Source organism: Protopterus annectens, chromosome 2.part2, assembly GCF_019279795.1.
Source record: "Protopterus annectens isolate FY-2018-M chromosome 2.part2, PAN1.0, whole genome shotgun sequence".
Classification (NCBI taxonomy): domain Eukaryota; kingdom Metazoa; phylum Chordata; order Ceratodontiformes; family Protopteridae; genus Protopterus; species Protopterus annectens.
Window position 1 is genome coordinate 872279177 of NC_056730.1, and position 26907 is coordinate 872306083.

The window sequence follows — 26907 nt, forward strand, 5'->3', positions numbered from 1 at the left end:
CAAGATACTTTGCAATTATAAGCTGTTTAGTGCCTACGGTTAATTTCTCCTTATTAACAAGGAGAGTGGAGTGCTTGTATCAGTTTAAGGCTTCCTAGTGCTTTCCAGCAGGTATTAGGGCAAAAGCTAGTCAAAGGAATGCTTAAAGGTAAGATGAAAACAATGGTTTATCTTAAACACTGCAGTGTGCACTAGATAAGTTAGATGTGAAAGCAGGTAAAGTTTTACCTGTCTAAAAAGTTAAGTTTTACTGGAGAGTCACTATTTTTAAAACAGCAAGATATATTGAAAGGGGGTGGTCACTTTTGTATTCTGGTACTATGGAATACAGTAGGATGGCCAATAAATTTAAATAGTTGAAGGGGGGTGATTTCATAAAATGATAATTTTGTGCTTACTCACACAAGCCAGTGAAAGCAGAGAGGAAATGAGATATATGGTCAAATTAACATAAGAGGCAGGCAACTAGAAAGACAGTGGTATTTAAAAACATGACAGTAAGCATGTGGGTGGGGAAAAATTTCTGCCTGACTCACAAGAGACAGGGCTGTGGTCTCTTTTGAAGTTTTAATATGCAGTTAAAAGCAGAATACAAGTAAAACACAAGGTAAAGAAAACAAATCACAGTATTCAAAATATAAAAAGCCAATAAAGTAATACAAAATACACCAAATAAAAAGCAAACTAACCTTTCTTTCAGAGCAAAGTGTAGCAGAGTCTGGTGAGCTTTTCTAATGAAGAAGCAGAGGGGAGAGGGTCTGCAGAGTGAGTATACGAAAGGCGAGTACTTGCAGGAAGAGACTGAGGTGGGAAAAACCTAGGATTGGTCTCAAGGGACCATCTTTTCTTAGGACTAAGAAGAGTCTGGAATAGAAACCCTTTCCTTTTCTGTCACAGGAACAGACTGAATTGTTCCTTGGGCAAAAAGGCTGTCTATAACTGGTTGAAAAGGGGGGAACTGTTCTTTGGGGGTGCTGTGGAATGCCCCTCAAGAAAGGTATTGTGAACCAGGTCATAACCCTTTTCTATGATGTATAAGACCCACCTGTCTGTGGTAATGACTTTCCAATCAGGGATAAAGTGAGAGAGCCTTAGGGATAGGGGGATGGAGTTGAGAGTTTTTTTCAGTAATGGCAGGTAGTCACAGACTACCTGCCCTGTCCTGAAACCGAGGTTCTGGGACGGAGTCTAAGCAGGCCTGGAAGTGGTTTGTTGCTTCCTGGCACTCTTTCTGCCCCTAGGAGGAGGAGGGGGAGCACAGTGTTTCCTTATGAACTGAGTTTTTGAGGGGTAATTTCAGTGGAATTTGGGGATAGGAGAAACAAACAGGTACTTCAGGTCTTGTAACTCCCTTCCCCTTCTGTTGCAGAGTTTTGAACAACTCAGCCACCTCTGTTCCAAAGAGGGCAGAGATACCAAGAGGCGCGTCCAATAGTTTTGCCCTAATATCATTAGGTAAGGGCTGTAACCTTAGCCAGGAATATCTTCTCAGGACTGAGGCAGACGCAGCAGATCTGGCAGAAGCTTCAGTTGCATTGTAGCTGCACCTAAAAGAACGCCTAGTGACCTGAGAAGACAGGGATATAAGGCTAGATATCTGTGCCTTGACAGGAGAGTCTGGGATCTCATTCAGAAGCTTACTAGCTTGTCCTAAAAAGGGCATACTTAGACATATGGGTTTGAAAGTTTACTGCCTTGACTGCCAAGTAGCTGAGGTATAAACCTTTTTTCCAAGGTGTTCCATGGCCTTGTTGCCTTTATTTGTGAGGAGAACTGACGTGGATGGAAGCAGCTTTGAGGCCTTATCAGCAGAAATTGATATAGTGCCAGGGTCCGCTGCAAGGCACTTAGTAAGAACTTGGCCCCCTCAGGGATCTTGTAAAATCTTCAGGCTTTTGAGGGGCAAAGGACTGAGAGTCAGGATTAACAGATGCTGCTTTAAATGCATCCAGAAAATCTGGCAAGACTGGGGGTAAAGCTGATGGAGCAGGGGTGTCCATTTCAAGACGTTCACAGTATCTGTTCTGAACGTCTGTCATCTCAGAGAAGTCACAGTTAAAATACTCCCTCATTTTGGAAATGGTCTCCCCAAAGATGGGACCCTCACCTGGAGTATCTGTTTCTGTAGAATCTTCCTCTGGGGAGGCATAACCTAGGGAGGATGGTAACTGGGAGGCATATGACAGACAGTCCTCTGAAGAAGACTCAGAGGAAATCTCCACTTCAGCTTGTAGGGCTTATCACAGGAGGTGCCACTGGGGAGGATCAGGGCGTAGCAGGCCTCAGAGCCATAAAAAACACTGAAAAGGCTCTGAGCCCTGCTACAGAGCCATAAAAGCATTGAAAAGGCTCTGAGAAAAGGCCTGCCAGTCTGGCTGGCTCTCTGCAGCAGAAAAAAAAAACACATGCTTTGTTTTCTTTTAAGGGAAGGCCTAACGGGCGTCGGACCCAAGGTAGGCCTAGGTTCAGTAACATGTGTAGTAGAGGAGGGATCCATTTGGGCAGCAGGTACAAGCAGAGGTTCCCCCTTGCCATTGGTAGCCAATGTCTGCATTACCCCTGAGGAAGTGCCTTCCTCTCTGGGTTCTGTGACTTCCCCAATAGTACCCACTCTACCCATATCGGTGGCGACCAACTGTTCCTCCGGGCTAACATAAGCCACTGGACACATGTGGGTGGAGGAGGGGCAACAACGGATTCAGTCCTAGCAACTTTGGCCTTTTTCTTTGATGGCTCAATGGGCTGACTGGATGGCCCCTCCATGCCTAAAGCTAAGCGCTTAAGTCACTGATTTTCCAGGTAAATGTTCAACATGTGCAGACAGCTGAGCAAGGTTTTTGGTAAGAAGGTCTGGCAGATGGAGCAGGACTTATGGTCGTGCGTAGGCCCTAAACAAAAAAGGCAAAGCTTGTGGGAGTCTTTATGGGGGATTTGACAACTGCACTTATTCTTTCCCTTCCTGACATGAACCTACACAGGCATGCAGTGACTCAAACAAAACATCGCTAACGGGGTACTTGTCTTTGAAAAGACGATCCGACAGCCAGGACGGCAGGGACAGCTGACGTTTGACTGGCTGCACAGAAGATCTGAGGGCTGGTAGGTGCAGACGTCACTAACATGGTCCATGTTACCTTAACCAACGTCAGATGTCCCATGCACCCTGCAGTGACTAGAAGCTTTAGTATACTGGCCAGAAGTTCAAGTAGTAAGAGAGGAAAATCCAAGGGTTTGGAATACTGCAACATGAGAACAGAAGGACATCTTAGAAAGCTAACAGGTTTTGCATTAGCACAAATTTTCTGAATGGTATAAAGTCTGACTCTCAAACGTCTGCCATTATTTTCTGACTTCACTCCTCAATGACTTGCCAATTGTTTACCAGAAAACCACAATTTTATGAGAAATGGACCAAAAATATGAGGCAAAAATCTGGACAATCTCCATAAATCTGTACAGTTTGGAGGTATGATGTGTGATGCCAGAAGAAAATAGTTGGAGGAAACTGCCCACTACCTCTTGACAAAGGGGGTAAGACCAGTTTCCCCCTTGTTTGTTGATGTACCAGACCACACACACATTGTCATTTATACAGCAATAGTCTCTAGAGGGAGAACATCTTGAAAGGCCTGCAAAGCTAATAGAACGGCTCTCATCTCTAGGACAATGATGTGCAAATTGTTCTGTTGGGAGAACCATGTGCCTTAGTCTGTATCTCAGGAAATGCTCCCACCTCACCACAACTGGGAGGCATCTGTGGTCACTGTGGCCAATGGAGGAGGCAAAATACAAGGATGGCCTAGGTAAATCTTGTCCAACTGAATCCACCAACAAAGATGACTTTTGCATACTCGAGTGAGTTTGACTGGGAATAATAGAGGAGGTCGCAGAATAGACCACTGAACATCTAGAGTCCATTAGAGAACACGCATATAATAATGTGCCATAGGAAATAAGGTTATAGTTGTTGCCATCGAACCTAGAGCCTGACTGTGTCCACACAATGTGTAGAAAGAGCAGCAATCTGACTTACTGTGATCAACTGGGCACCAATGAACTTTAGGTTATGTACTGATTGCAATTTTGATTTGGAGATGTTGACAAATGCCTAGACTTAGACAAAGTTGGAGCAAATAATCCCTGGATTGTTATAAGGGATGCCTGGTTGGAAGAGTGGGGAGCCAGTCGTCTAAATATGAAAACACATGGAACCTCAGCAGTCTCAGGTGAGCTGCTACCACTGCCACACACCTGGTAAACTTGCTGGGGGATGTGGTGAGACCAAAGGGCAGAGATCTGAACTGACAAGTGAGCGGCTCCCAACGAAAGTGCAGATATCTTCAGGATCATCTGTTCATCATGATGTAACAATGTGCGTCCTGAAGACAACTGAGCACAACCAATCATCCTTGCACAAAAACAAAAAAGGCAGGTTGGACTGAGCCGTAACCATTCGGAACTTCGACTTCTTCACAAACTGGTTCAGGTTGCTTAGATCCAGAATTGGTCTCAGGTTCCCTATCTTCTTTGGCACTAAAAAGAACCTTGAGCAAGTTCCAAATCCTCCTTGGTCTGGATGGACCTTCTGGGTAACTCTTTTGTCTAGCAGCTTTTGAATCTCCTGAGCTGCATCTTCTCTCTGACAGGGTGGGACACAGGAAGCTTTGTTCTTTTGGTTGGTGGAATCTGGAAAAATGGTATGAAATAACCTATGGATATTATTTTTAGCAGGCAAGATTCTTTTGTTATAGAAGGTCAGGTGTCTGGGTGCAAGGACAAGCGCCCCATGACTGCCTCCAGAGGTGAGCAGTCAAGTAACCCTTCAGGAGTGCTGAAAGGGTCTATCCAGGAAAGTATCTATGAAACCCTGGTTTTGCAGGCCTCCTCTACCATGAGTATGGCATCTTCCATTTGTACTCACCCCCCCCCACCTCTGGAGGAGTTGTCCCTGTACAAATCCTGGAGAGATCCCAGGGATTTATGTAACCACATTCTCTTGCTCCCTCTGATTCTGGGAAAAGGATCAGTGAAGGTTAGAAAAGCGAATACTTATGGCAGAGTCTTTCCTTCCTGTTCACCGCAGGAAAGCATTTCTTTCACAGAAGGGTCAAACAAGTATGTTCCATCAAAATCAGCATTGATGAATTGAAAGACTCAAAAAAATTGCATAAGCTTGTCTCCTAATGGCAATGCCTCAACCAGCAGCCCATTAAGTGCCCTCTGCAGTGTGGGATATTAACCTCATGGAAGAATTGGAAATGGATAATAGAGTGGCCAGTTGTGAAGATGATCTCTTAAGAGTCCTCCACAGACATGAACTCAGAGAGGGATCTGGACAGCTGCATGGTCAAATCCCTCTGTAGTCTTGTGAAGTGCTCTAAATAATTCAGAGACCTCAAAACAAAGGTTGCTGAACCAAATATGTGCTTCCAAAATCTATCCACGTCTTCAACTCTCTATTAGGGGGATGGACAGAGGAGCTCAGCTCTGCTAGCTCCTTTTCTGTGGATGATGCCACAACCACAGGATCAACAGGGACTCCTTTGTTCTAATGGGGTCTTTCAGCAGTGCCAACATTTTGTCTGGGCACTGGGAAATTCATTTGACAGAGTCCAGTTACTTCCATGCCAGGCAAGAGACTAGGTTAATAAGCTTGTCAGCCAGAGGGGAGTCATCCAATACGTACATGGGCCAGAACCAAAAGCTTCCAGAAAAACTGATTCCACTGGGGAGGGATAGCTGAAGACCATCTACCCTTTTGCTTAACAGTCTCTAGAATGTCTCCAAAATGAGACATCATCCGGTGGAGACCTGGGGGACCCTTCCTCTTCATCAACGTCAGTATCCTCTCTGAGGGGAATCTATTTTCCTCCTTTTGCACATTCTCTTTCAGGGAACCTCCTCAGTGGCATGCTCCAGGGAGGTATCCAAAGAGAGAAGAAGTTCCTCTAGGGGAACTGTGTGAATGCTAGTTGGTACTGGCTGTACCTGTGGAGTAGGCTTGATGCGATCAGAGCATGGACCCACTGGAGGAGGAGATGTAGGGTCCAAGGAAGAGACAGAGAGAGAATGTATCTCCTGGATGACAGGAAAGCCCTCTCCACTACCTTGAATGCAGATAAGGTGGAGCAGGAGAAGCTGTGGCAGGCTGCACTGGGGCAGAAACCTCTGAAGTAGCCAAGCCTTGACCCTGCCCGGATCTGTGCCTCCAGGAGGTTTTTGGACCCAAGCTATCTAGTGCCGAAGCCCCGAGATGCAAGGACAGCTCTGACAACATCGGAGCAGACCATGGACCCCTAAATCTGGCACAGATGCTTCGTTTCCGAGAACCATCCCAATCCAAAGGGGTAGGAGAAGAACCAGTCAGGGAGGCTGTCTGAGTCAAAGAACTAGCCTTCTTCGGATCCACCACCGATACTCTTGGGGGTCTCACATCAGAGGGCTCCAAAGCTGTGGGACAGATCAGAGAAGGATAAATCACTTCCTGGGAAGTGGAGGGAAAGCTCACAGATCCAATGGGAGATGGAAATGGAATAGCTCCAATCTGGATCTGAGCTCCAAGGAATTTCTTTATCATCTTATGCATGTTGGTCTCGGAATGACTTAAAGATCTAATGGACGAGGTTGTTGACTGTGGTCCTGATTCTCTCCTTGATGTCATTTGCAGAAATGGGGAATGCAGTTGAGGGTATACTATGTAAAAGTGAAGCCAGGTGAGTGAGTTCGAGGAGACTTCAACAAAGTAACAGTTGGATCCGGGATTTTTGGATCAGAGTGCTGCTTTGGAGATTTTAGCAGTATAACAGTAGGATCCGAGGATTTAAGATCCAGTGAAGTCATATACAAAGTTCTTCAGATCTTCTTCAGAGGCTCCAATGAAGCCATGGTGGAAGTTAGGGCCTTCTGAGATCATGTAGGGGATCTCTTTTGAGACTCTGGAGAGGGTTTAGAATGTTTACTGGGAGTTTGAGCCCCAATGAGGAAGATTTTTATTTATTTTTACTTATTTATTACATTTGTTAATCAGGTAGTGTCCGACTGGGCCAGAAGCCCGTTTTCAGCAAAGGCCTGGGGAGAAAAGCTCCACATGAAGTAACAAAGCTTACAATAATTATAATTATGATAGTATAGTAGATTTTTATTAATTACATTTGTTAATCAGGTAGTGTCCGACTGGGCCAGAAGCCCATTTTCAGCAAAGGCCTGGGGAGAAAAGCTCCACATGAAGTAACAAAGCTTACAATAATTATAATTATGATAGTATAGTACATTTTTATTTATTACATTTATTACATTTGTTAATCAGGTAGTGTCTGACTGGGCAAAGCTTACAATAATTATAATTATTATAATACAGTAGGACAGTACAGAATACAAACAATAGTGTAACAAGTATAGAGAATCTGCAAGCTTATACAGAAATACTAATTACAAAGACAGTGAGCACAAAATAAATTCATAAACAGTGTGTATATATATATATTAGCAGTGAATGAAAAGGCATGAAGTTAGTTACTATTCTGTATGTGCACAGAATGTGTTTAATCAAAAATCTCTCATGAGATGATGAAGAAGACAGCATCCCCTGAAGGTCTAATTTATTTCTTCTGTCTAAAATTGCTCTAGAGTTAAATGTGGTACAAACAGAGAAATCAGTACTCAGTTGTACCACTCCTAGGCAATAAACACACTCCCTGTGGGCATCAGAATTTGGAATTTTGTGCCAACAGGAAGGTGCATTTTTTAGAGCCAAAAGCCGGTAGTTTTTTTAGCCGTAGCTAACAATACAAGGAAAAAGGGAAAAAAAGACACCTTTTTTTTTAATAGATTAAGTACCAACAATGGCAGGAAGATCATCCTAAAAATGGTAGGAAAATGAATGAAAGGGGGAAGACTGGTACCAACAATGGTACACTAAGAGACTATCAAAAGGTGAGCAAGACTTAACATGAAGAACACCAGAATAACTCTACAAACTCAACAAACAGGAGAGGGAGGACAGTAGAAAATAAGAAGAGAAGCTACTAAGTTTTTCTAAATAACTCCTACTCACAAAAACTTTGTACTAATTGAAAGCAAACTCCTCACAGAGGATTTTTATCCATACAACATGGCAGTAAATGTGGTCTGAGGTATTGTATATTGACTGGGGCATTGTGGGTACAGGGGAGGAGCTCAAGAGTTGGATCCGTAAGTCTGCAGTATACAATCGAGTTGGATCTGAGGTCGGATATGTAACCCATACGTTGAGGAAGAATGAAAAGGACAACTTCAGATCTGAAGTATATTTCAAACCGGCATGGAGAAGATCGCATAAGTAACAGAGAGCTAGAGGAACATGCAAAGATAAGGGATCCTGACAGTGACAGAGGTACCAGACAGAAAATCATTTCCATTTGGATATATAAGATTTCCTGATAGTGTGTTTCCTGGCTTCCTGCAGAACCCAGAACACATCCTCAGAAAACAGGTGCCTAAAAGGGATCAAAACCCTATCACCCACAGTGAAGAATGGACACGTGAGGAGAGACAAGAGATCCCTTATCTTGTGTGAGAAGATCCATTCAGTGAGGTAATTTGTGGTGATTGCCAATGCAAGATTTTGGGAGAGCCCTGCCTGATCTTGTACAGCACTCATGACAACAGACGAAGGGGGGGGGCAGCGTACAGAAACATTCCTTTCCAAGAAAAAGGTAGGGCGTCTACTTTTCAAGTCAGAGGACTTGGGACTCTGGAACAGAACAGAGGAAGTTGTCTGTTCCCAGAAGAGGAGAAAAGATCTACTTGAGTAATGCCCTACCAATGGACAATGTCCAGGAACACATCTCTGTGAAGCATCCATTCACGAGACTGTGTGCTGGACCTGCTCAAAGAGTCTGCCAGGACACTGTGCTTTGAGGAAATTTAAACTGAGTGAACAATCACCTGACTCTGGACAGCTAGATCACAGACCTGGACGGCTAGTCTGCAAAGGAAACAGGACCTTGTACCACTCCTGCCTGCTGACATATCACATCACTGTGGTATGGTCTGTGAAAACTTTAAGGGGGTCAGGATGAATGAGGAAATGAAAAAAACTTGCAGAGCCTTCCCCGCCTTTGTGTTAATATGATACAACCTCTGAAGAGGTGGCCAAAGACCCTGGACCTTCAGGGGGCCACAAAGATCTCCATACTCAATGTCTGAGGTGTCCATGAACAGCTCCTGAGAGGGAAATGCAGCCTGAAAGGGAAGTTCTGGATTGAGAGGAAGTTGATGAATCCACCATTGCATCTCGAGCATGAGACAAAGAAGAAAAGAGACAAGGAACTCCAGAGGGTAGCAATGGTGGAGCCAAACTGATTTGAAGTACTACTACACCTTTCTCATAGGGAGCATGGGAATGCTTGAAGTCATAAATCCGAGAGTCCACAAACTCCCTTGCTCTGACACAGGACAGAAGCATTTGGACTGGCAGCAAAGAAGTTTTGAATGTGTGTGCCCATACGTCACCTTTAGGCCCTGTGTCTTGCACGGGGAGCATACGTGTGAAGTACTGAGTCTGTTAGAACTAAAGAGTTTGGTATACCGACCGGATGTTTGGCTATCCTTGGCTAGAGATCTCTTAGGTGAATAAAACTGCAACAAGTGATATGGAAGGACATCTACTGAATACTGTAAAGCAGCTAAAAACTGGAGGCAGGATCTTTAGAAAAGGGAAAAAAACAAATTACATAGAAAAAATGGAATTTGTGGAACAATGCATGGAGATTTATGAAGAGGAATGAGGTTTAAGAGAAGGCAGGAATTAAACAGTTTAAGCAACAGTGGATTGAATAATAATTGTTACAACGAAAACATACATTTATCCTGCATGAAAATGATGAAACTGTCACTATTTATTATTTTTATTTTATATCAGTGTATGTGCACCTACGTCATTAAGTAAAGCATAATTTTATAAAGATGTTATAAATTAAAAAAAAATAAAAAATACTGGCAATGGGGGAGTCTAGGACACCCATGACAGTCTAATGATTTCCTGGGTGACTGTCCCTGTGGGGGGATTAGAGAAAATAAGCTGGTGTACTTGTTGTTGGACAGGGAAGCACAATGGTCCCGCCATGATTCATCTCAACAGTGGAATACCATCTGTACTGGCTGAAGTGTTGAGGGACTACTCATGAATCAGAGCTGGCTGACTGCTGAGCCTGTTCAAGAATGTGTATTGATATCTGAAAGCACTGTGATGGCATCACCCACTAACATATACTTGTGGCTTCTCAGCAAAAGGGGTAAGACAGTACAGTTGTGTACACTTACCATAAATGTAGATGTTCGAGTGTATTCACTGTTGCAGTCATCACATTTGGGTTATCTGCTTGCAGTAGCCCTCAGTCGGCCTGATTATCAAAGTCTTGGGTCCTGCATCGGTTGCTGTCTCATCTTCCATGACGTCAGGGATAAAAAGCATGCAGCCGACTCCATTACATCAGTTTTTTCTTGCCCCAGATGTCAGGAGCCCCCATATTGGGAAGCAATTATATATAGAAGGTTACACCTCCAACAAAAAAGTAAATACACCAAAAAGCTTTAAGCATAGTAAACAAGAACAGAGGTATAGCCAAAAGAAGTCGGGGGGCTGGAGGGAGGGTAACCAGGAAAGCAACACTGAATACACTTGAACATCTACATTTATGGTAAGTGTACACAACTGTACTATGTTCTTCGTGTTTCACTGTTGCAGTCATCACATTTGGGTAGATTCCCAAAGCTAAGGATGGGAGAAGGAAATTAGATAGCATTAGTACCAGCTATAAGGCCCTGCAAGAGTGCAGTGGCAAAGCCAGCTCTGGATTTAGAGAAAATTGGCAAATGGTAATGCTTGGTGAAGGTATGTACAGAACTCCAGGTAGCAGCTTCTAAGATGTCCCTGGTAGGGACACCTCTGAGGAATGCTGTAGAGGTAGAAGCAGCCCTGGTTGAATGTGGTCTTAACCACTGAGGGGTAGGTTTTCCATGAAGCTTATAGCAGAAATGAATGCAATTGAAGCTTATAGCAGAAATGAATGCAATGGCCTATCCATTTAGAAATGGTTTGCTTTGAAATGGCCTTCTCCTCTACCCCTGCAACAAATGCAACTAGCAGCTGTTCAGATTTCCTAAGAGGTATAGTCCTGTCTAAGTAAAATCTAAGTTGTCTGTGCACATCTAAGAAGTGCAGTATTCGTTCCCCTTTGTTCTGTGGATTAGAAAAGAAGGTTGGCAAATGAATAGACTGATTAAGAGCCACACTGGATACCACCTTGGGCATGAAGGAGGGATTTGTCCTGAGGGAGACCCTGTCTGCATGAAAGATGATGAAAGGCTCCACTGCAATAAGGGCCTGTAATTCAGACACCCTTCTTGCTGAAGTGATGGCCAAAAAGAAGGTTGCTTTCCAAGAAAGAAATTTCAACTCTGCATTTGCAGCTGGCTCAAAGGGAGGTAGAGTGAGTTTTTCCAATACAAAGTTAAGGGCCCAGGCTGGAGTAGGGAGTCTCCTGGGTGGTCTTAAGTTTTTGGCTCCTCTGAGGAACTGCTTCAGCAGTGGATGAGGGAAGAGGGGTGGTTCTGTGTTGTAATGAGCTGAAATGGCTGAGGCATGAATTTTGATGGAGGAAAAGTAAAGGCCCTTGTGAAGCATCTCAGTTAAGTATTGAAGAATCTGAGGTAAATTGGGTGCTGCTGTGCCCGTCCCATGAGTTTGGTTCCAGGAACAGAATGTTTTCCATTTTTCAGCATAAAATTTTCTAGTACTAGGCCTCCTTGCCTCCAGAATGACATCCAACACTTGCTTACTGAGGGATGGTAACGGAGAGATCAGGTAATTAGCCGGGCTGCCAGGTTCAGGGTTTGAAGCTGAGGGTGCAGAATCTGTCCCTCCTGCTGTGACAGCAGGGCAGGGGTCTGAGGCAGGTGCCATGGTGCCAGCAATGACGCACTGCGCAAAAGAGGGTACCAGTGTTGGTGTGGCCATTCTGGTGCAATCAGTATCGTCCTTGGTTTGTCCTGTTTGATCTTTAGTAGTACCTTGGAGAGGAAAAGCATAAACTGATAAGTTTTTCCAGGTGAAGGACAGGGCATCCACTTTCCAAGCTTGCTTGTGGGGAGTCCTTGTGCAGAATTTGTCCAATTGGTAGTTCTGGGGGGAGGCAAACAGGTCTATCTCTTGGCTCCCCCATTTGTTTCTCAACATGCTGAACATCTTTAGTTCCAGTTTCCACTCGTGTGGGTCCATGAGATTTCTGCTTAGTTCGTCTGCCAATGTATTTAGCTTTCCTGGCAGGGATTGAGCCTGTAGATGCACTTGGTAGCTCAATGCTGTGTTCCACAGAGCCATGGCTAGTTTGCAGAGAGGGTATGAGTGTGTTCACCCCTGCTTGTTTATGTACCACATAAAAGTGGTGTTGTCCATCTTTACCATTAATTGTCCTGGAAGAATGTGGTCCTTGAAGGCTGTCAGAGCATTCTGTATACCTAACATTTGATTGATATGCAGGTGCATTTGACTTGGGTTCCATTTGCCCTGAATGCACTTCCCTGCCAAGTGAGCCCCCATGCATAGTTTGATGCGTCTGTTGTTAGGGTTTGGGCGGCAGGGGGTAGAGTGAATGGCATTCCCTTGTTTTGGTGGCAGGCCTCTGCCCACCAAAGGAACTCTATCTGTAGGCAAGGTATGATAGGAATCACTGCTTCTAGACCCTGAGAATGTTGACACTATAGGCTTTTTAGATACCATTGTAGTTTCCTCATATGCAGTCTTGCAAATGGAATTAGGAGAATGCCGGGGGCCATGAACCCCAAGGCTTTCAGTATTTTCCTTGCAGACAGCTGGGTCTTTGTGGCCAGAAGTTTGAAGTAGGCTGTGAAATTAACTTGTTTCTCTGGTGTGAGGAAAGCCATCTGGGAAGTTGTGTTCAAGTTTGCTCCCAGGAATACAATTTGTTGGCAGGGTAGAAGATGTGACTTCTTTTCGTTTATGGTGTACCCCAGAGAAGTTTGCAATTTTTGTTCAAACGCCAAATGATTCAATAGTATGTCCTGGCTTTCTGCCTGAATTAGACAATCGTCCAGGTATGGGTATATTTGAATATTTCTTTGCCTGCAAAATGCAATGACAGGAGCTAGGCACTTTGTGTATGTAGTCTGCTTTGAAGCGTAGGTATCTTCTCCAAGATTCCCTGACTGGGATGTGCAGGTAGGCTTCCTTTAAATCCAGTGTTGCCAACCAAGCATCCTTGCCTAGCATAGGAAGCAACTGGTGAAGGAGTTAACATCTTGAATTTTGGGATCACCAAAAATGTGTTTAGGATAGACTGGTCCAGGATAGGACACCAGTTATCGTCTTTTCTGGGCACCAGGAAAAGTCTTGAGTAGAAACCTTGTCCCCTTTCCTCTTCTGGGACAGTATGAACAGCCCTGATACTTAAAGAGAGAGAACTTGCTTTTGAGCCTCTGCCCACTGATTTGGGGGTAGATCTGGCCAGTTGTTTGGGGTTGATAAGGTGTGAAAGTGTAATCTGTATCCTTGGGAAACTACATTTAAAATGAGTTCCTAATTTTTTGCCTGCAGGGCAATTTTTCTCCCTAAAGGAGCAGTCAGTTGTGCAGGGCTTGGAAGTTTTAAAGTTAAATCATTGAGACAGTTTACCATAGGCGGGGAGTCTTACTACTCCCTGCTTTGGAAGTGGGAGCCCCCCACTGCTTAGTCCTGTGAGTACCTTGTGACTGGAGCCTGGGTGTTCTGCTGGTTCTGGGTTTGGACTGAGAAGGCCTGGAAGAGGCAGGAAAGGACCAATTCTTAAGAGGGCCAATGCCTACTACATCTGGGAGGTTGTACTTGCAGGAAATCTTTAACAGTTTGCATAGATTTAGCTTTTTTCTCCATCTTTTCAAGTACTTCTGCTTTGTTGCCAAACAGGCGGTCCTGATTTAAGGGAGCATCCAGCAATTTTGCTTTAATATGATCTAGCAAAAATTGCTCCTTAAGCCAATGCCTTCTAAGTACAGACCCAGTGACAACAGCCCTGCAAGATGCCTCTAGTGAATCAAAACCACATTGCAAAGTATGTTTTCCAACTTGTTCAGCAGAATGCATTAAATCCTGTAAATCTTTATTTTCAGCACAGTCAGTAATCAACATAATTTTCTGTTTAAGCAATCCAATAATATGCTGCTGATACTTTAACATATGAAACTGGCAGTTTAAGGCCCTAATGGCCAAGGTTGCAGAAGTGTATACCTTCTTACCCCATCTATCCAGCGCCCTAGAATCTCTATCAGAGGGGGTAGGATTTTTGGCAGCAGTAGCCTTAATGCCCTTGGGTCCCTGTGAAATGGTCTCAGGATCCGCAGTAGGATTTTTTAAGAGGAACTTGTGAGAGTAAGGAACCCTGTAATATCTATCTGTTTTTTTTTTTGGGAGCAGGAGGTAGAGAGTCAGGGGCCAGGTTAGATTCCGAAAAGGCATCATCAACAATGTCCAGTACAGGGGGGATAGCTAAAGGCCTATGTTGGGGCAAGAGTAAGAAATCCCTAAGCCTCTTTTTAGAGACAAAGTAATCCTGGCTTTCCCAGTGAAAATGCTCCCTAAGAGTATGCAAGGTTTCACCAAAACAGAAATCCTCTGAAGGGGAAGCAGAGCGAATGGAGTCCTCTGCATCAGAATCCTCAAAGGTAGATAAGGGTAAATTCTGGTCATCAAGAGGAAACAGAAATTTCAGAATCCTGATCAGAAAAATCATAAGCAAATTCAGACCTAGGTCTCTTAAGAGGGGGAAGGTTGGCTTCCCCTGATTAAAGTAATAAGGTCTTCAGCCATTCTTATCATTTGTTTTTTAGGCATAGAGGCCTGACCATGTGGTCTGGGCTTCAGTTTTCTAGGCATGGATCGAGTTTTAGGCCTTGAAGAAGAAGATGATGGTGTTGTTTTAATATGCAAGTCAGTAGGCCTGAATACACCCTCAGAAGCCGGTGCCTGCACAGTGGCTCCGGACCCATCCAAGGTAGAGACATCTGCAGGTTCCACAGGTGAAGCATCTCGTGGCATACCAGACACCGAATGGGTCTCAGTAGAGGCTTGCAAATCTGAAGTAGCGGGCATCAGGTGCTGAGTAAGCACCTCACTTTGTACCGGCGGACTGGCGACTAGCTTAGGAGAAGCGTCGTTGGCAGCTTTGGACCTATGCGGTCTGTCTCTGTCTTTATCTCTGCGTTTTTTCAGAATGTCGGTAGTCGGGTCGCTTACCGAAGCCATAACTGGGTAATTGAACCGAGTACCAAAATATTTAGAAGCGTTAATATACTGATGACGAATAGTTTGTTGTTTAAATAAGGCACAAAACCGACAGCGAGGTATGTCGTGGTCAGGGCCTAGGCAAGGAATACAGTACGAGTGAAAATCTTTGAGGTATTTGCTTTCCACAAGAAATACAATTAGTGATTTTTACTGACATCCATTTAGAGCAAAAAAAAAGTTTCGCCAATGGGGTACTTAGCTTAGTTGAAGACTTCGGTTCTGAAACTCGAAAAATAAATTTCAGGAGTCGGACGAATGGCACTTGCGAATTGCTTCTGCTTCGGGCCCCACACAGCAAGAAAGACTGATGTAATGGCGTCAGCTGCATGCTTTATACCCCTGACTACCTGACGTCATGGGAGATGAGACAGCAACCGACGCAGGACCCAAGACTTTGATAATCAGGCCGACTGAGGGCTACTGCAAGCAGATAACCCAAATGTGATGACTGCAACAGTGAAACACGAAGAACATCAGGTTATTTGAAAAAAGTAAAACAAAAAAAAAAACACACACTGGAACCATGTTCAACCTAGTGAATCTGTTTAATATTTTATTGCAAGTCAAACTTTTTCCGTAAAGCATCCTCGGGCAAATCTAATGTGATTTCAAAATATCTCATTTAAACATTCTTAAAAATCATGTTAACAAGTCACATGATCATTAAATATGCTTATTTAAAAACATTAAAAAAATTCTTTATTGTGTACTTGTAATTCCCATAAAAGGGTTTTTAATGAAACATGACCATTTAATCCAGGTGAGATGGGCACTCTCAACTGTAAAATCCATGAGTATTCTTCAATTTCAGTAATATGTGCAATCTTGCCACCACATAGTGGTTCAAACAATACTTTCAAAATACAAAACTTAAAACTATGTTGAAGACCTCTATCAACCTTATGTCTATATAAGGCATTTGTAGGAACCTGTTTATTTCTGATATACTGTTGCCATTGCGTTGTTTAAACTTTTGATTCACCTTGCCAACATAATAAGTGTCACAGTTATCACACAAGGCTAAATAAACTAGATTTTTAGTGCTACAGTTACCTGATGCTCTTAATTCAAAATGTTGGCCACTAACAGGATATTTAAAACTTTTATCAGTATAAATGTACTGACAATAAGTACATCCTCTACATCTAAAGGACAACAGCATAAAAGTTGCTTCAGGTTAGAACTCCTTCTACACCCAAAACTAGGTTTATCTGAAATGATGTGACTCAATTCAGGTACATCTCATAAAATGTGCCAATATTTATTAATTATTAATAATTTTCTTAATATGCAATGCATTCCTACTGTAGGTCAATAGGCATCTGTGTGTGTTACAAGTATATAGAGACAATATGCACCCACAACTTACATTTAATAATGTTGCACAGAACCAGATGACACACAAGTAGCAAGGTTAAACACAATAGATGAGAGAATGAATATTCAATTAGATAACACGACTGTTGATTTTAAGAAAATAGGCTATGATACATTGAATATAAAATACGTGATAATGTTAAACAACAAAGACATACGACAATGAGACCTATTTTTTTCAGAAAGGTCAACAGCTAATAAAGAGGCACATCCTGAAGAAAACAGAATAAAAGGATGGGGCCTTACTGTGGAATAATGACCTCCTCAGAACTAGATGCCATACCCTTTTTTATAAGTTGCACAACATAGAACGATTTCCTCACTACTGTAGACACATAATGGTCAAAGGCTAGATTACTATCTATGTGTGCCCCAAGTCCTTGACTACTGCATCAACTCTTACGGGTTTGTTGTTAATATGATAATTACCGGTGTGGATGACTTCACAAAGGAAGGATGTATATCTAGATTACCTTACTGCTGGAACAAGTATGGTTGTGTGGGTTGACAGTCATGTCAGCGATATCATGGTTCCAGGTCTTAAATTTTCAAAGGAAGGATGTATATATAGATTACCTTGCTGCTGGAACAAGTATGGCTGTGTGGGTTCAGTCATGTTAGAGACATCATGGCTCCATGTCTTACATAAAGAAGTGTGAAAGGTAACCACCGACTGCCACTGAATGTCTGCCTGCTATGTGAACAGGTGTAGTGCTGTGTTTCTTGTTCAAGAATCTGTAAAACCAATGTCTTGCTGCCAGTACACCTCAAAGATCTGGTAGGACTACAACTATCACATGTAGCTTGAATTCCTAGTTATGCAACATGCTTTGAAATGCAGTATAAAGAATTACTATATGTAGCACTGTTGTCTTTCATACCGTGTCTCATGGTAGACCCCTTCTGGCCTGATGAAACTTATTGCATGTCTCATTTTGTATCAGGTAATTGTAATACAAAAATCTAGCAAGTTTAGCCTTGGGTGATCACTGTGATGCTTATTATGTTGGCAAGATAAATCAGAAGTTTAAATAACTTATTGGCAACCGTATATCTGAAATAAACAGATAGGTTCCTACAAATGCCTTATACAGACATAAGATTGATAGAGGTACTCAGCATGGTTTTAAGTTTTGTATTTTTAAAGTATTATTTGAACCACTACGTGGTAGTGAGATTACGCATATTACTGAGATGGAAGAAAACTTATGGATTTTACGGTTGAGAGCACACATCTCACCTGGATTAAATAGTTATGTTTCTGTAAAAATATCTTTTATATAAGAAGATATGATTACATCTGTGATTTTATGTTTTCATGTTTTTTAGGATTTTGTAATATTTTAAATAAGAATATTTAAGGATCGTGTGACTTAACATGTAATTTTTTAGACCATTTAAATGAGATATTTTGAAATCATATTAGATTTGCCTGAGGAAGCCTTATGGCAAACGTTTGACTTGCAATAAAATATTAAATTAACACATTCACTAGGTTGGGCTTGGTTCCAGTGTGTTTGTTTTTTTTTTTTTTTTTTTCGATTTATCTTCATTGAAGACACCTGGATTTACCACTTGACCGGCTGTTTTTACTGAGTAAGACCAGGTTATTCCCTGCTTGCTGATGTACCATTCTACCAAGATGTTATCTGTAAAGATAGCTATCACCCCCCCCACCCCCACAGGGGAGCCCCCTTAAGGCCATGCAATGCTAGAAGGACTGATACTTGTGTTAAAGTTGGCCTCTTGATGAGTTCACATCCCTTTAGACCTTTCTCCCCTTGAAATTCCCCACTACCACCAACAATAGGAGGAATCCATGATCACTGTGGCCACTGGAAGGGGCAAGACGAATGGTCTCTCTGTTGTAATCATGGGTGACTGTATCCACCAGTCTAGTGGAGGAAAACAATTAAGTTTGTTGTCTGCATCTAGTGAATGAGACAACTGTACACTCAAGGTCCACTATAACAAATATATAGAAACTCCTGTGGCAAACCAGATGAATGGCAGCAGCCATCAAGCCTAGAATATGTATGATAAGTATTGTGGGAAAAGAGGGAAGAAAATCTAGGATCTTAATGCTGTCAGTCCATCTGCTGGAAGTTTCACAATTTGTAACCTAATGTCCACAGAGCAACCTATGACCACTACGGTCTGAGACGGCTCCAACTGATATTTTTGTGATATTGATGGAGATACTCAAGTGTGAAATGCATTAATGAATTATAATATGATTTTGCAGTATGAAAAAGATACAGAAAATCTACAGTTACCATTTTCAAAATCTGCACAAAACAGCATACATAACACCAACTAGTAAAGTCCTGCAATAAGTGCGATTTTGGCTCACCTGCAAATTTTTTTTGTGTCTCTTTTCTTTGATATGTTTATGTGCAGATGTAATAGACTCAATCAGGATATCGCAGAGCTTACAACGATATTTGATAGTTGGGTAGTTGCGAGGCCTCTGTAACACATTTAAAAACACATTAAAATAATTCAGTGTTATTTTTAATCGTAATTAATGGCAAAGATTTTCAAGGAATTAGCATCAACTTCTTAACACATTCTCTCCAGTACAGCTTTTTGAGTGTGTACCTTTAACTCTCAGTGGGTGTGCCTTGAGCCTTTAAATAAATGAAGTTATCACCTTACAGTTCAAACAAATATTCATATCTCTGGAAACACTAAGTGTTACAAGAAAACTCTTAAATGGTAAACCATTCAGGATAAATTAATCACTGTGTCATTCAATCAGTTTGATGTTTTAAAGTGGATTTTATAAGCCAAAATAAAGGCAGTGAATATTAATTTTGTAATGTAAAAACAGCTTATGATAGCTCAGTAACCATTCAAACAAGACAGCAGGATTTTCTTCATACAGCTATGAACTTTCATATGAGGCTATGTAGTTCTGTCTGCATTACCTGAATGGCGAGATATTTAAAGAAATATGAAAATTATTAAAAAACAAATAAACAGTAGACAAACAATATTCAGTATCTCTATCTGCATTAGACAAAGGTCAATTGTCGATACAATTGCATTTGCCATCATATATGCTTTAAAATGAAATCTTCTGAAACCTTGTATGCAGCATGGTTTGGGAATTATTAATGCAAATATGAACAAGCAATATTTGATCCTTAGCAGTAGGAGGTAACTGCCGAAACCCCTGGAGATGCATGCAGTTGTAATAAGTTAAAACAAAATGTATGAAATGTTGTTTTAAACAACACTTTAGAAGGAAATAAAGTAAAAGCAACATGGCAAAATATGCAAAAGAATTCAAAATTCAGCAGGCTTACTTTTGCTTGCAGCAAATAATGCCTAGATTTAAAACATATACTGGTTAGCCCACTAATACAAATGCCAGACACACAGGTTTCAGAGAGAGCCTTGAGCGTGAAAGAATGACAAGAATTAAGAACTAAACAAATGTATGCCTTTACTGTACAGGGCAGAAAGAGCTGGAGATTGCACATATCACAACAACTTATAATGTAGAAAGGTTTAACCCTGCAGTCTCTGCATACATGAATATGCACAGGTGTGTGTATACATGTGCTTGAACATATGTACTTACATATGTGATCTGAGACGCATAAAACCCTCCTTGATCTCTTCTGAATTCTTCTACATTGTAATACCAATAGTATTTACATTACACAGTTATCACTGGTTTATGAGACTTAGTGAACAAACCTCAAGGTGTACTGGGCCATCTAGGGGAATGATACTCTGGGTCTCATCCTGGAGCCTGAAGATGCAGATGTAGTCATCCAATGCATTCTTGAAATGTGTGAATCGATGGGCTGAGTTTAACTGAGAGGGGGAGTTTATTCACACACGTGGTTATCATTTAATTTTACTCTTATAACTAATTTCTACAGGGGTTGACTTTTCTCCTGTGCTCAGGTTACGGAGGGGGTTGTATTCTAAGCCAAAGGTTTCAAACACTAAGAGGTTCCTAAATGTTCATTATGTGAGGTACAGGTCTCTTCTAAAAAGGCAATAAGATACAGAGAAAGAGTTGCAGTGTACACAGGTTTTTTGACAAGCCCTGAAACCCTTCACAGTTCTCATTTTCAACATTTACAAGAATCTTTATACCTTCTCCAAATGCACTATAAAAGTGCGGCTGTAGGTTAAAGAACAGGGTACAATATTCTAAAATTAGTCTGATAAAGGAGGACAATTACATCTCCTGCATGGCTCTCAACTCCACAGAGGATAAAGGGGCTAATACCATATGTTTTTAAAACAGTAACAGCTATATGAATATCAAATTAAATCTCTAATCATACGGCTGTTTTGGCAATTCTTATACTCCTAAGGACTATAAGATAATACCAGTAGTATCTGCATTTCATAATTTCATAGGCTCATGAGGTTTCGTAAACAAACTCAAGGTCTACTGGCCAACGGCAGGCATGATTCTTTGGGCCCTACACTGGAACACCTCCTCTACACTTCACTACTTGAGAATTATTTCATATACCAGACTTGTGTTTTATTTGTTGGTTCTTAGCAGTTACCCAGTCAGACATACATACATAGCACTCTTGACCATTTACAAAGACTGACTGACTTATCTGGTTTAGCATTCTTGTAAGTACTAATATCAGTTTATCTGTTTTATTCACTTGTGTTTGTGACACCATATAACTGTACTCATTTTTGTAGCTCACCATGAATCTTGAATTCCTACGGGAATTTTTGTTATGTTACTGAGGATGGATATACTAAATACATACAAAATGGAATAATTGTTGTCTATCTCGTGGTCAAACAAAAAAATCCAACAGCTAAACCTTAAATAACCATTACAATACCAGAATGAAATAAATTTAATGAGAACATTAATTGTTAAGTGCAACAATGGCAGAGCTACTAGGGCAGTTAATGAATCTCTGCAACTTTGGAAGGAAGAATTAGTGTCATACACATCTACAAAGTTAAAAAAACAACAAATGTGAGTCATTACAACCTCATACGGCTTCTACTAAGAATAAAAGCAAACATAAAAGAAAAAAGCAAATTTATAAATAAAAAGAGGAAGAAAAATGTAAAAAAAATCAACTAGGAGGAAAACGATTATAGTTGACTGCAGTAGTGAGGTTTCAATAGTTGAGGAAAACAAATCATTTGAAGATTCATCTGATGATAAACACTGCTGACATACATGTGCCTGAAAATGGTAATCTGAAATCTGTATCAAAAGAAGAACATGCAAAGTCTAAAGAAGACAATACAATACAACCTGATACAAATCCTTTGGTTTCAACCAATAACACCGTGACCCAGGAAAATACTATCACAGGTGAACTTAGCTCAGTTTCTGAGTTTCTCTTATATTCACCACATAATTGCAAAAAATGGTTAAGGAAAAGTGTATTAGAAGACTTCAGTAAGGCTTTGAAGAAATAATCTGTTTTTGGGTATGACACACAATGTTAACTCTCTTATTGAATCTGGTGCCCTCTTCAATGGGAATCATTTTAAAGCTAATGGCATTATTACACTAAATGACAAACCTGTTTTAAGAAAAAATAAAAAATGGGTGATTAAGCTCTGAAGAATTCGGTAAGGAAACTTAGCAATATTCCATTAGATGAAATACAGTTTTTTATCTATTTGGATTTGGCTTAAAGTTGACTCAGATTCTGAAAGTACATCACAGGAAAGTAAAGTATGAGCACACAGCTAGTCATGCTGGAAAGAATGATCTTACAATATACTACTGAAATGCATGAAACAGTCAGCATTGGAAATACTGGAACAAATCAGATTATGGTAGCATTCAGTGAAATTACTCCTTCCTCTCAATGAATAGCTACCTTTTTACTATAGTACACATTTTCAATACCTAGCTTCAACAAATAGGTGCAGTCAATAATATAAACAAAATCTCCATGTGAAGAGCATGCCTACGACTAATGGAAATATTCTAACAACAGGATCCCTCTAAATCATTACGAGGCAGGAGTTCTGGAATTAACATTTTAGACTATGTCACCCTTTTTCTAGGAATCACAATCAATGTAGGTCTAAAAATGATGGATCTAATTTCTATTTAGCTTGGTACTTTTGTAATGCACAAATTACTGCCAATAAGCATAATTAACTATGCAACTTTAGAGGCTTGGATCCTTTCCAATGAAAGTTTTCCAGGGCATATAAATGTGAATGTATTCGGGAACCAAACAGAGAGGGAGGTATCATGTTACATGTTTGTGAATTTAGCCAGCCCCTACTAATAATGTAATAATTACACGAAAATATTTTATGGTTGACATATTTGTGCCCAAGGACTCTATTAGATTAACACACTGACTCATTTGAACACACACAGTTTTTACTGTACTTTGATAAAATGCTTAATCATAGAAATATGGTTTAATAGGGGATTTCAACTAACCTAATACTGACTAGAAAAGAAAAGTCATAGTTTCCCAACTTGCTCAGGTATTCTCATAACATTATTATTATTCAAGGCTTTTAGTTAGGCTGTTGATGAAATAGCTACATGCAAGTCATTTCTGGATCCTATTGCTCATCAGTAAACAAGTTTGTGTGCCTTTAGGCAGATGTGATCACAATTCCATTATACTTCACTTAATGAACACAAAGGCAGAAAGCCATACATAAGTATTCTATGGGATAATGTTGAATCAGCAGTGCCAGTGAAGCCAAAATCAACAGGTAACAACAGATTACATAGATGGTGGAGTTCAAAATTAATAAAACTACACGAGAAAAAAAGGTCATCATCGTGACTTTTTAGGAAATTTCAGACAAAGAGGAATAAAGCCAAACTAAACAAAATAACCAAGAACTTTGAACATAAAATATGTAAGCAAAATGAACAATATGAGATTTGGTTAGCAAGGGCTGATAAAAATAAATATTATAGTTTATCAACTTGTATGGAAAAGCAATTTTAACTTTGACAATGGAGAATCATACATTAATCAAACCCCAAGGCAATTGTTGACAAGTTTAACAATCACTTCAGCATCAACACCACCACCACCATCATAATCAACCCTCTTTTTCCCCAGTTTTTTCTATATGGAGTCGGGGTATCGTGTTAAATCACTATCTCTCTTGATTCAATGCCACACTCCTGCCTTTTTCGATGCTCATGCCTGACTGTCGTAGGTGGTCTCTCTCAAAATCCATCTACTCCTTTGCTGGACACCCTCCTTTCTTCTTACCTTCTTCCTATCTGTCCCAAATCTTCTTCATTAGACTGTCTTCTGAACGAGTGTTGGAACCACCAAAATCTGTTCACTTTGATCTTTTCTGCAATTGGAGCCATTTTAGCTACTGCTCTCATGTCCTCAGTTCTTTGTCTGTCCCACAGTGTGCATCCTACCACCCTTTTCAGGCACTTCATTTCCATCACACCTAGCTTTCTCATCTGCTCTGCCTTTACTGCCCAGGTTTTTGTACCATACAGTAGTACTAGTCTCGCCACTGTCTTGTAAGCCTTACTTTTCAGCTTCTTTAGCATTCTTGTGTCATTCACTACATCTCAGACTCTATGCCAGCTGGCTGTAGCCCCTCTGATTCTAGCTCTGACCTCTTCATCCAGACTTCCCTTCTCCTCAACCACATGTCTCAGATACTTCAAGCTATTAACCTGTTCCACTACCTTTCCTTCTATCTCAAATCTCAGCTTCTTCTGATTTCCCCATTTTGCTGACATTGCCACCGTTTTATCTTGTGCTTAGTTTCATCCCACGTGCCTTCAGTTTTGCATTCCATTCCCCTATCCTTTGCTGAAGTTCTTGCTCAGAATCTGCCTATAATGCCACATCATCTACATACAACGTTGTTGATGTGGCCTCTCTGACCTGTTTGCTAATGTAGTTCATCACCAGTATGAACAGCTGTGGATTCAGAGCTGAACCTTGGTTCACACCCACTCCCATTGGGAACCCCTCTGTGAGACCAAACACTGTTTGCACTTGAGTCATTAGGTCCTTGGTACATAGTCTGCACTAATTCAACCAATGTTTTGGGGTCTTTGAACCACCGCAGGACTGCCCAAATAAGCTTTCTTAGGACCTTGTCATACGCTTTCTCTAAGTCTAGGAATGCCAAGTTTGACTCTTTCCCCATCTCTAGCTTTTTCTCAACTATCTGTCGACTGCAAAAATAAGATCGGTTGTGCTGTATCCTGATCTGCATCTGAACTGCTCATCTCCAGTCTTACTTTCTACTACTCTGTGTATCCATATATCAATCACCCTCTCCAGAACTTTCACGCAATGTGACAGGAATTTAATGCCTCTGTACTGCCCACAGTCGTGGATGTACACTGGCATAAAGTACCCTCAGGACCCATTTTTTCCCAATCTCACCCAACATCTTTATATCTGCTGTAACCTCATTTGCGCCTGCTGGGTTCCCTGGCTTCATTTTCCTTAGTGCTATTCTTACTTCTTCTAAGGTGGGCTCCTCCTCTTCTCTCTACATAGGCTGTCTGGAGCAGTATAGCTTCTGTGGGGTTTTCTTCATTCACTAACTGCAGAAAATACTCATTCCATCTGCCTGTGATGTCCTGTACACTGGTGAGCAGGTTGCCGCTGGCAACCCTTATGAAGGGTATCGAACTATATTCTTTATCTTTCTGTCTTTGCCTTGCAACTTGATATAGTTTCTTTATGTCACCTAATGAATCACTTTCCACAAGCTGGTAGAATGCTTCTGACACCTTGTTCTTTGTTACTGCAACTCCTTTCTTAGCTTCTTTGTTAGCCAATCTGTATTCCTTCTTAGTCTGGTCAGATCTCCCACTTTTTCCCTGCACTCCTTTCTTCTGATTACTTCTGCATTTCACCACCAGCTTTCCTTCTGTACCATACTTCCATACCTGGCTTGGCTACATATCTGTTCTGCAGTCTTCACACATGCTGTGTTGAGGCACTGCTATTCCTCTTCGGCTCCACCTTTCTTCTTTTTCTTGGGGTGCTAGATCCCCGAGTAATTCATGGAACTGTTGTACTTTCTCTCCAGTCAACTTTCAGGTCTACAGCCTTGTCTCTGTTGACCTTTGAGCTTTCTCTGACTATTGCTTGTAGCTGATTGTGACAACCAGTGGTTTATGCCACTGAGTGAATATTTCACTGGGGATGACTTTGCAATCACTGATTCTGCCCCAGTGCCTTTCTTTACTAGGAGGAAGTCTACCAGAGTTGCATGTTGGCCACTCTTGTATGTCTTCTTGTGACTCTCTCTCTTTCTGAACTATGTGTTGGTTATTATTAAGCCATTTTCCAGACAGAAGTCTAAAATGGCCTCTCCTTTATTCCTGTTGTACCACCCATGTGGACCTAGGCAATCATCATATCCTGTTCTGCCCATCCTGAATTGTGCACTCAAGTCACCCATTATCATCACCAATTCATGTTGTCTTTTAACATGTCTTGCAACTGATGTCTGAATGCACTCTTTTTCTCAAAGAAACGAAAACATTCCTACAATGGGGCCAGGCCATGGCCCATAGGGAGGATGCCCCCCCCCCATTGTAGAAGGAAGTAGTAGTCCACAAAAAACAGCCATAAAGATGGTAAAGTGGACTACTGAGAATAAGAAAGAAATTATGTATTGCTAATGTTTTGCAAAAATCCCAGAATTTCCAGACACAAGATATACAAAATGATTAAGGGAGAAATTAGAGGAAAGAAAAATACTTCCACAAGAAAAACTGTCAGAAGCTTCAAATATAAAATTGTATTCATTAATACAACAGATTTGTGAAAAACAATATATAGATCAAGAAACTTTGAACTGTTTGGAAAAAGAAGCATCTGAGGAAGTGTGAAAATATAAACAACAAAACCTAGAGATTTTTGAAAAGTATAAAAAAAAATATGGACATGGGAAAGAAAGATTTGATATGGTGCAATATTTATGCAAAGGAGAAAGCCAAATGAATCAATATAAAAAAGGCAGTCCCAAAGATATTCAAAGAGAAATACAGGCAAAGGCATCCAGATATGGAAATTTTCACAATGGAAAAAATAGTATTACAAAGAGGAAATGCTCATAGGTTGGTACTAGCCTATCGGCCCTAGAGACTATACAAGCCTAGCCATAACAATTCCCTGGCTATTTCTTCCCACACTGTTTACTTCCCTGGACCCCTGCCTAGCAGGATGACTTACATGATCCCCGGGGTGAATTTCCTTTCTCCC

General features: G+C 41.2%; 1 protein-coding gene across 2 annotated transcripts in view; it reads right to left on the reverse strand.

Annotated features, from left to right (window-relative positions):
* Window positions 1-26907, reverse strand: part of TUT7 (terminal uridylyl transferase 7) — a 3176298-nt gene that overhangs the window by 2518392 nt on the left and 630999 nt on the right. For both annotated transcript variants that reach the window (XM_044064191.1, XM_044064190.1), the window contains exon 4: window positions 19050-19166. In XM_044064191.1, the coding sequence (XP_043920126.1) occupies window positions 19050-19166 (117 nt within the window). The remainder of the gene's footprint in view (window positions 1-19049; window positions 19167-26907) is intronic.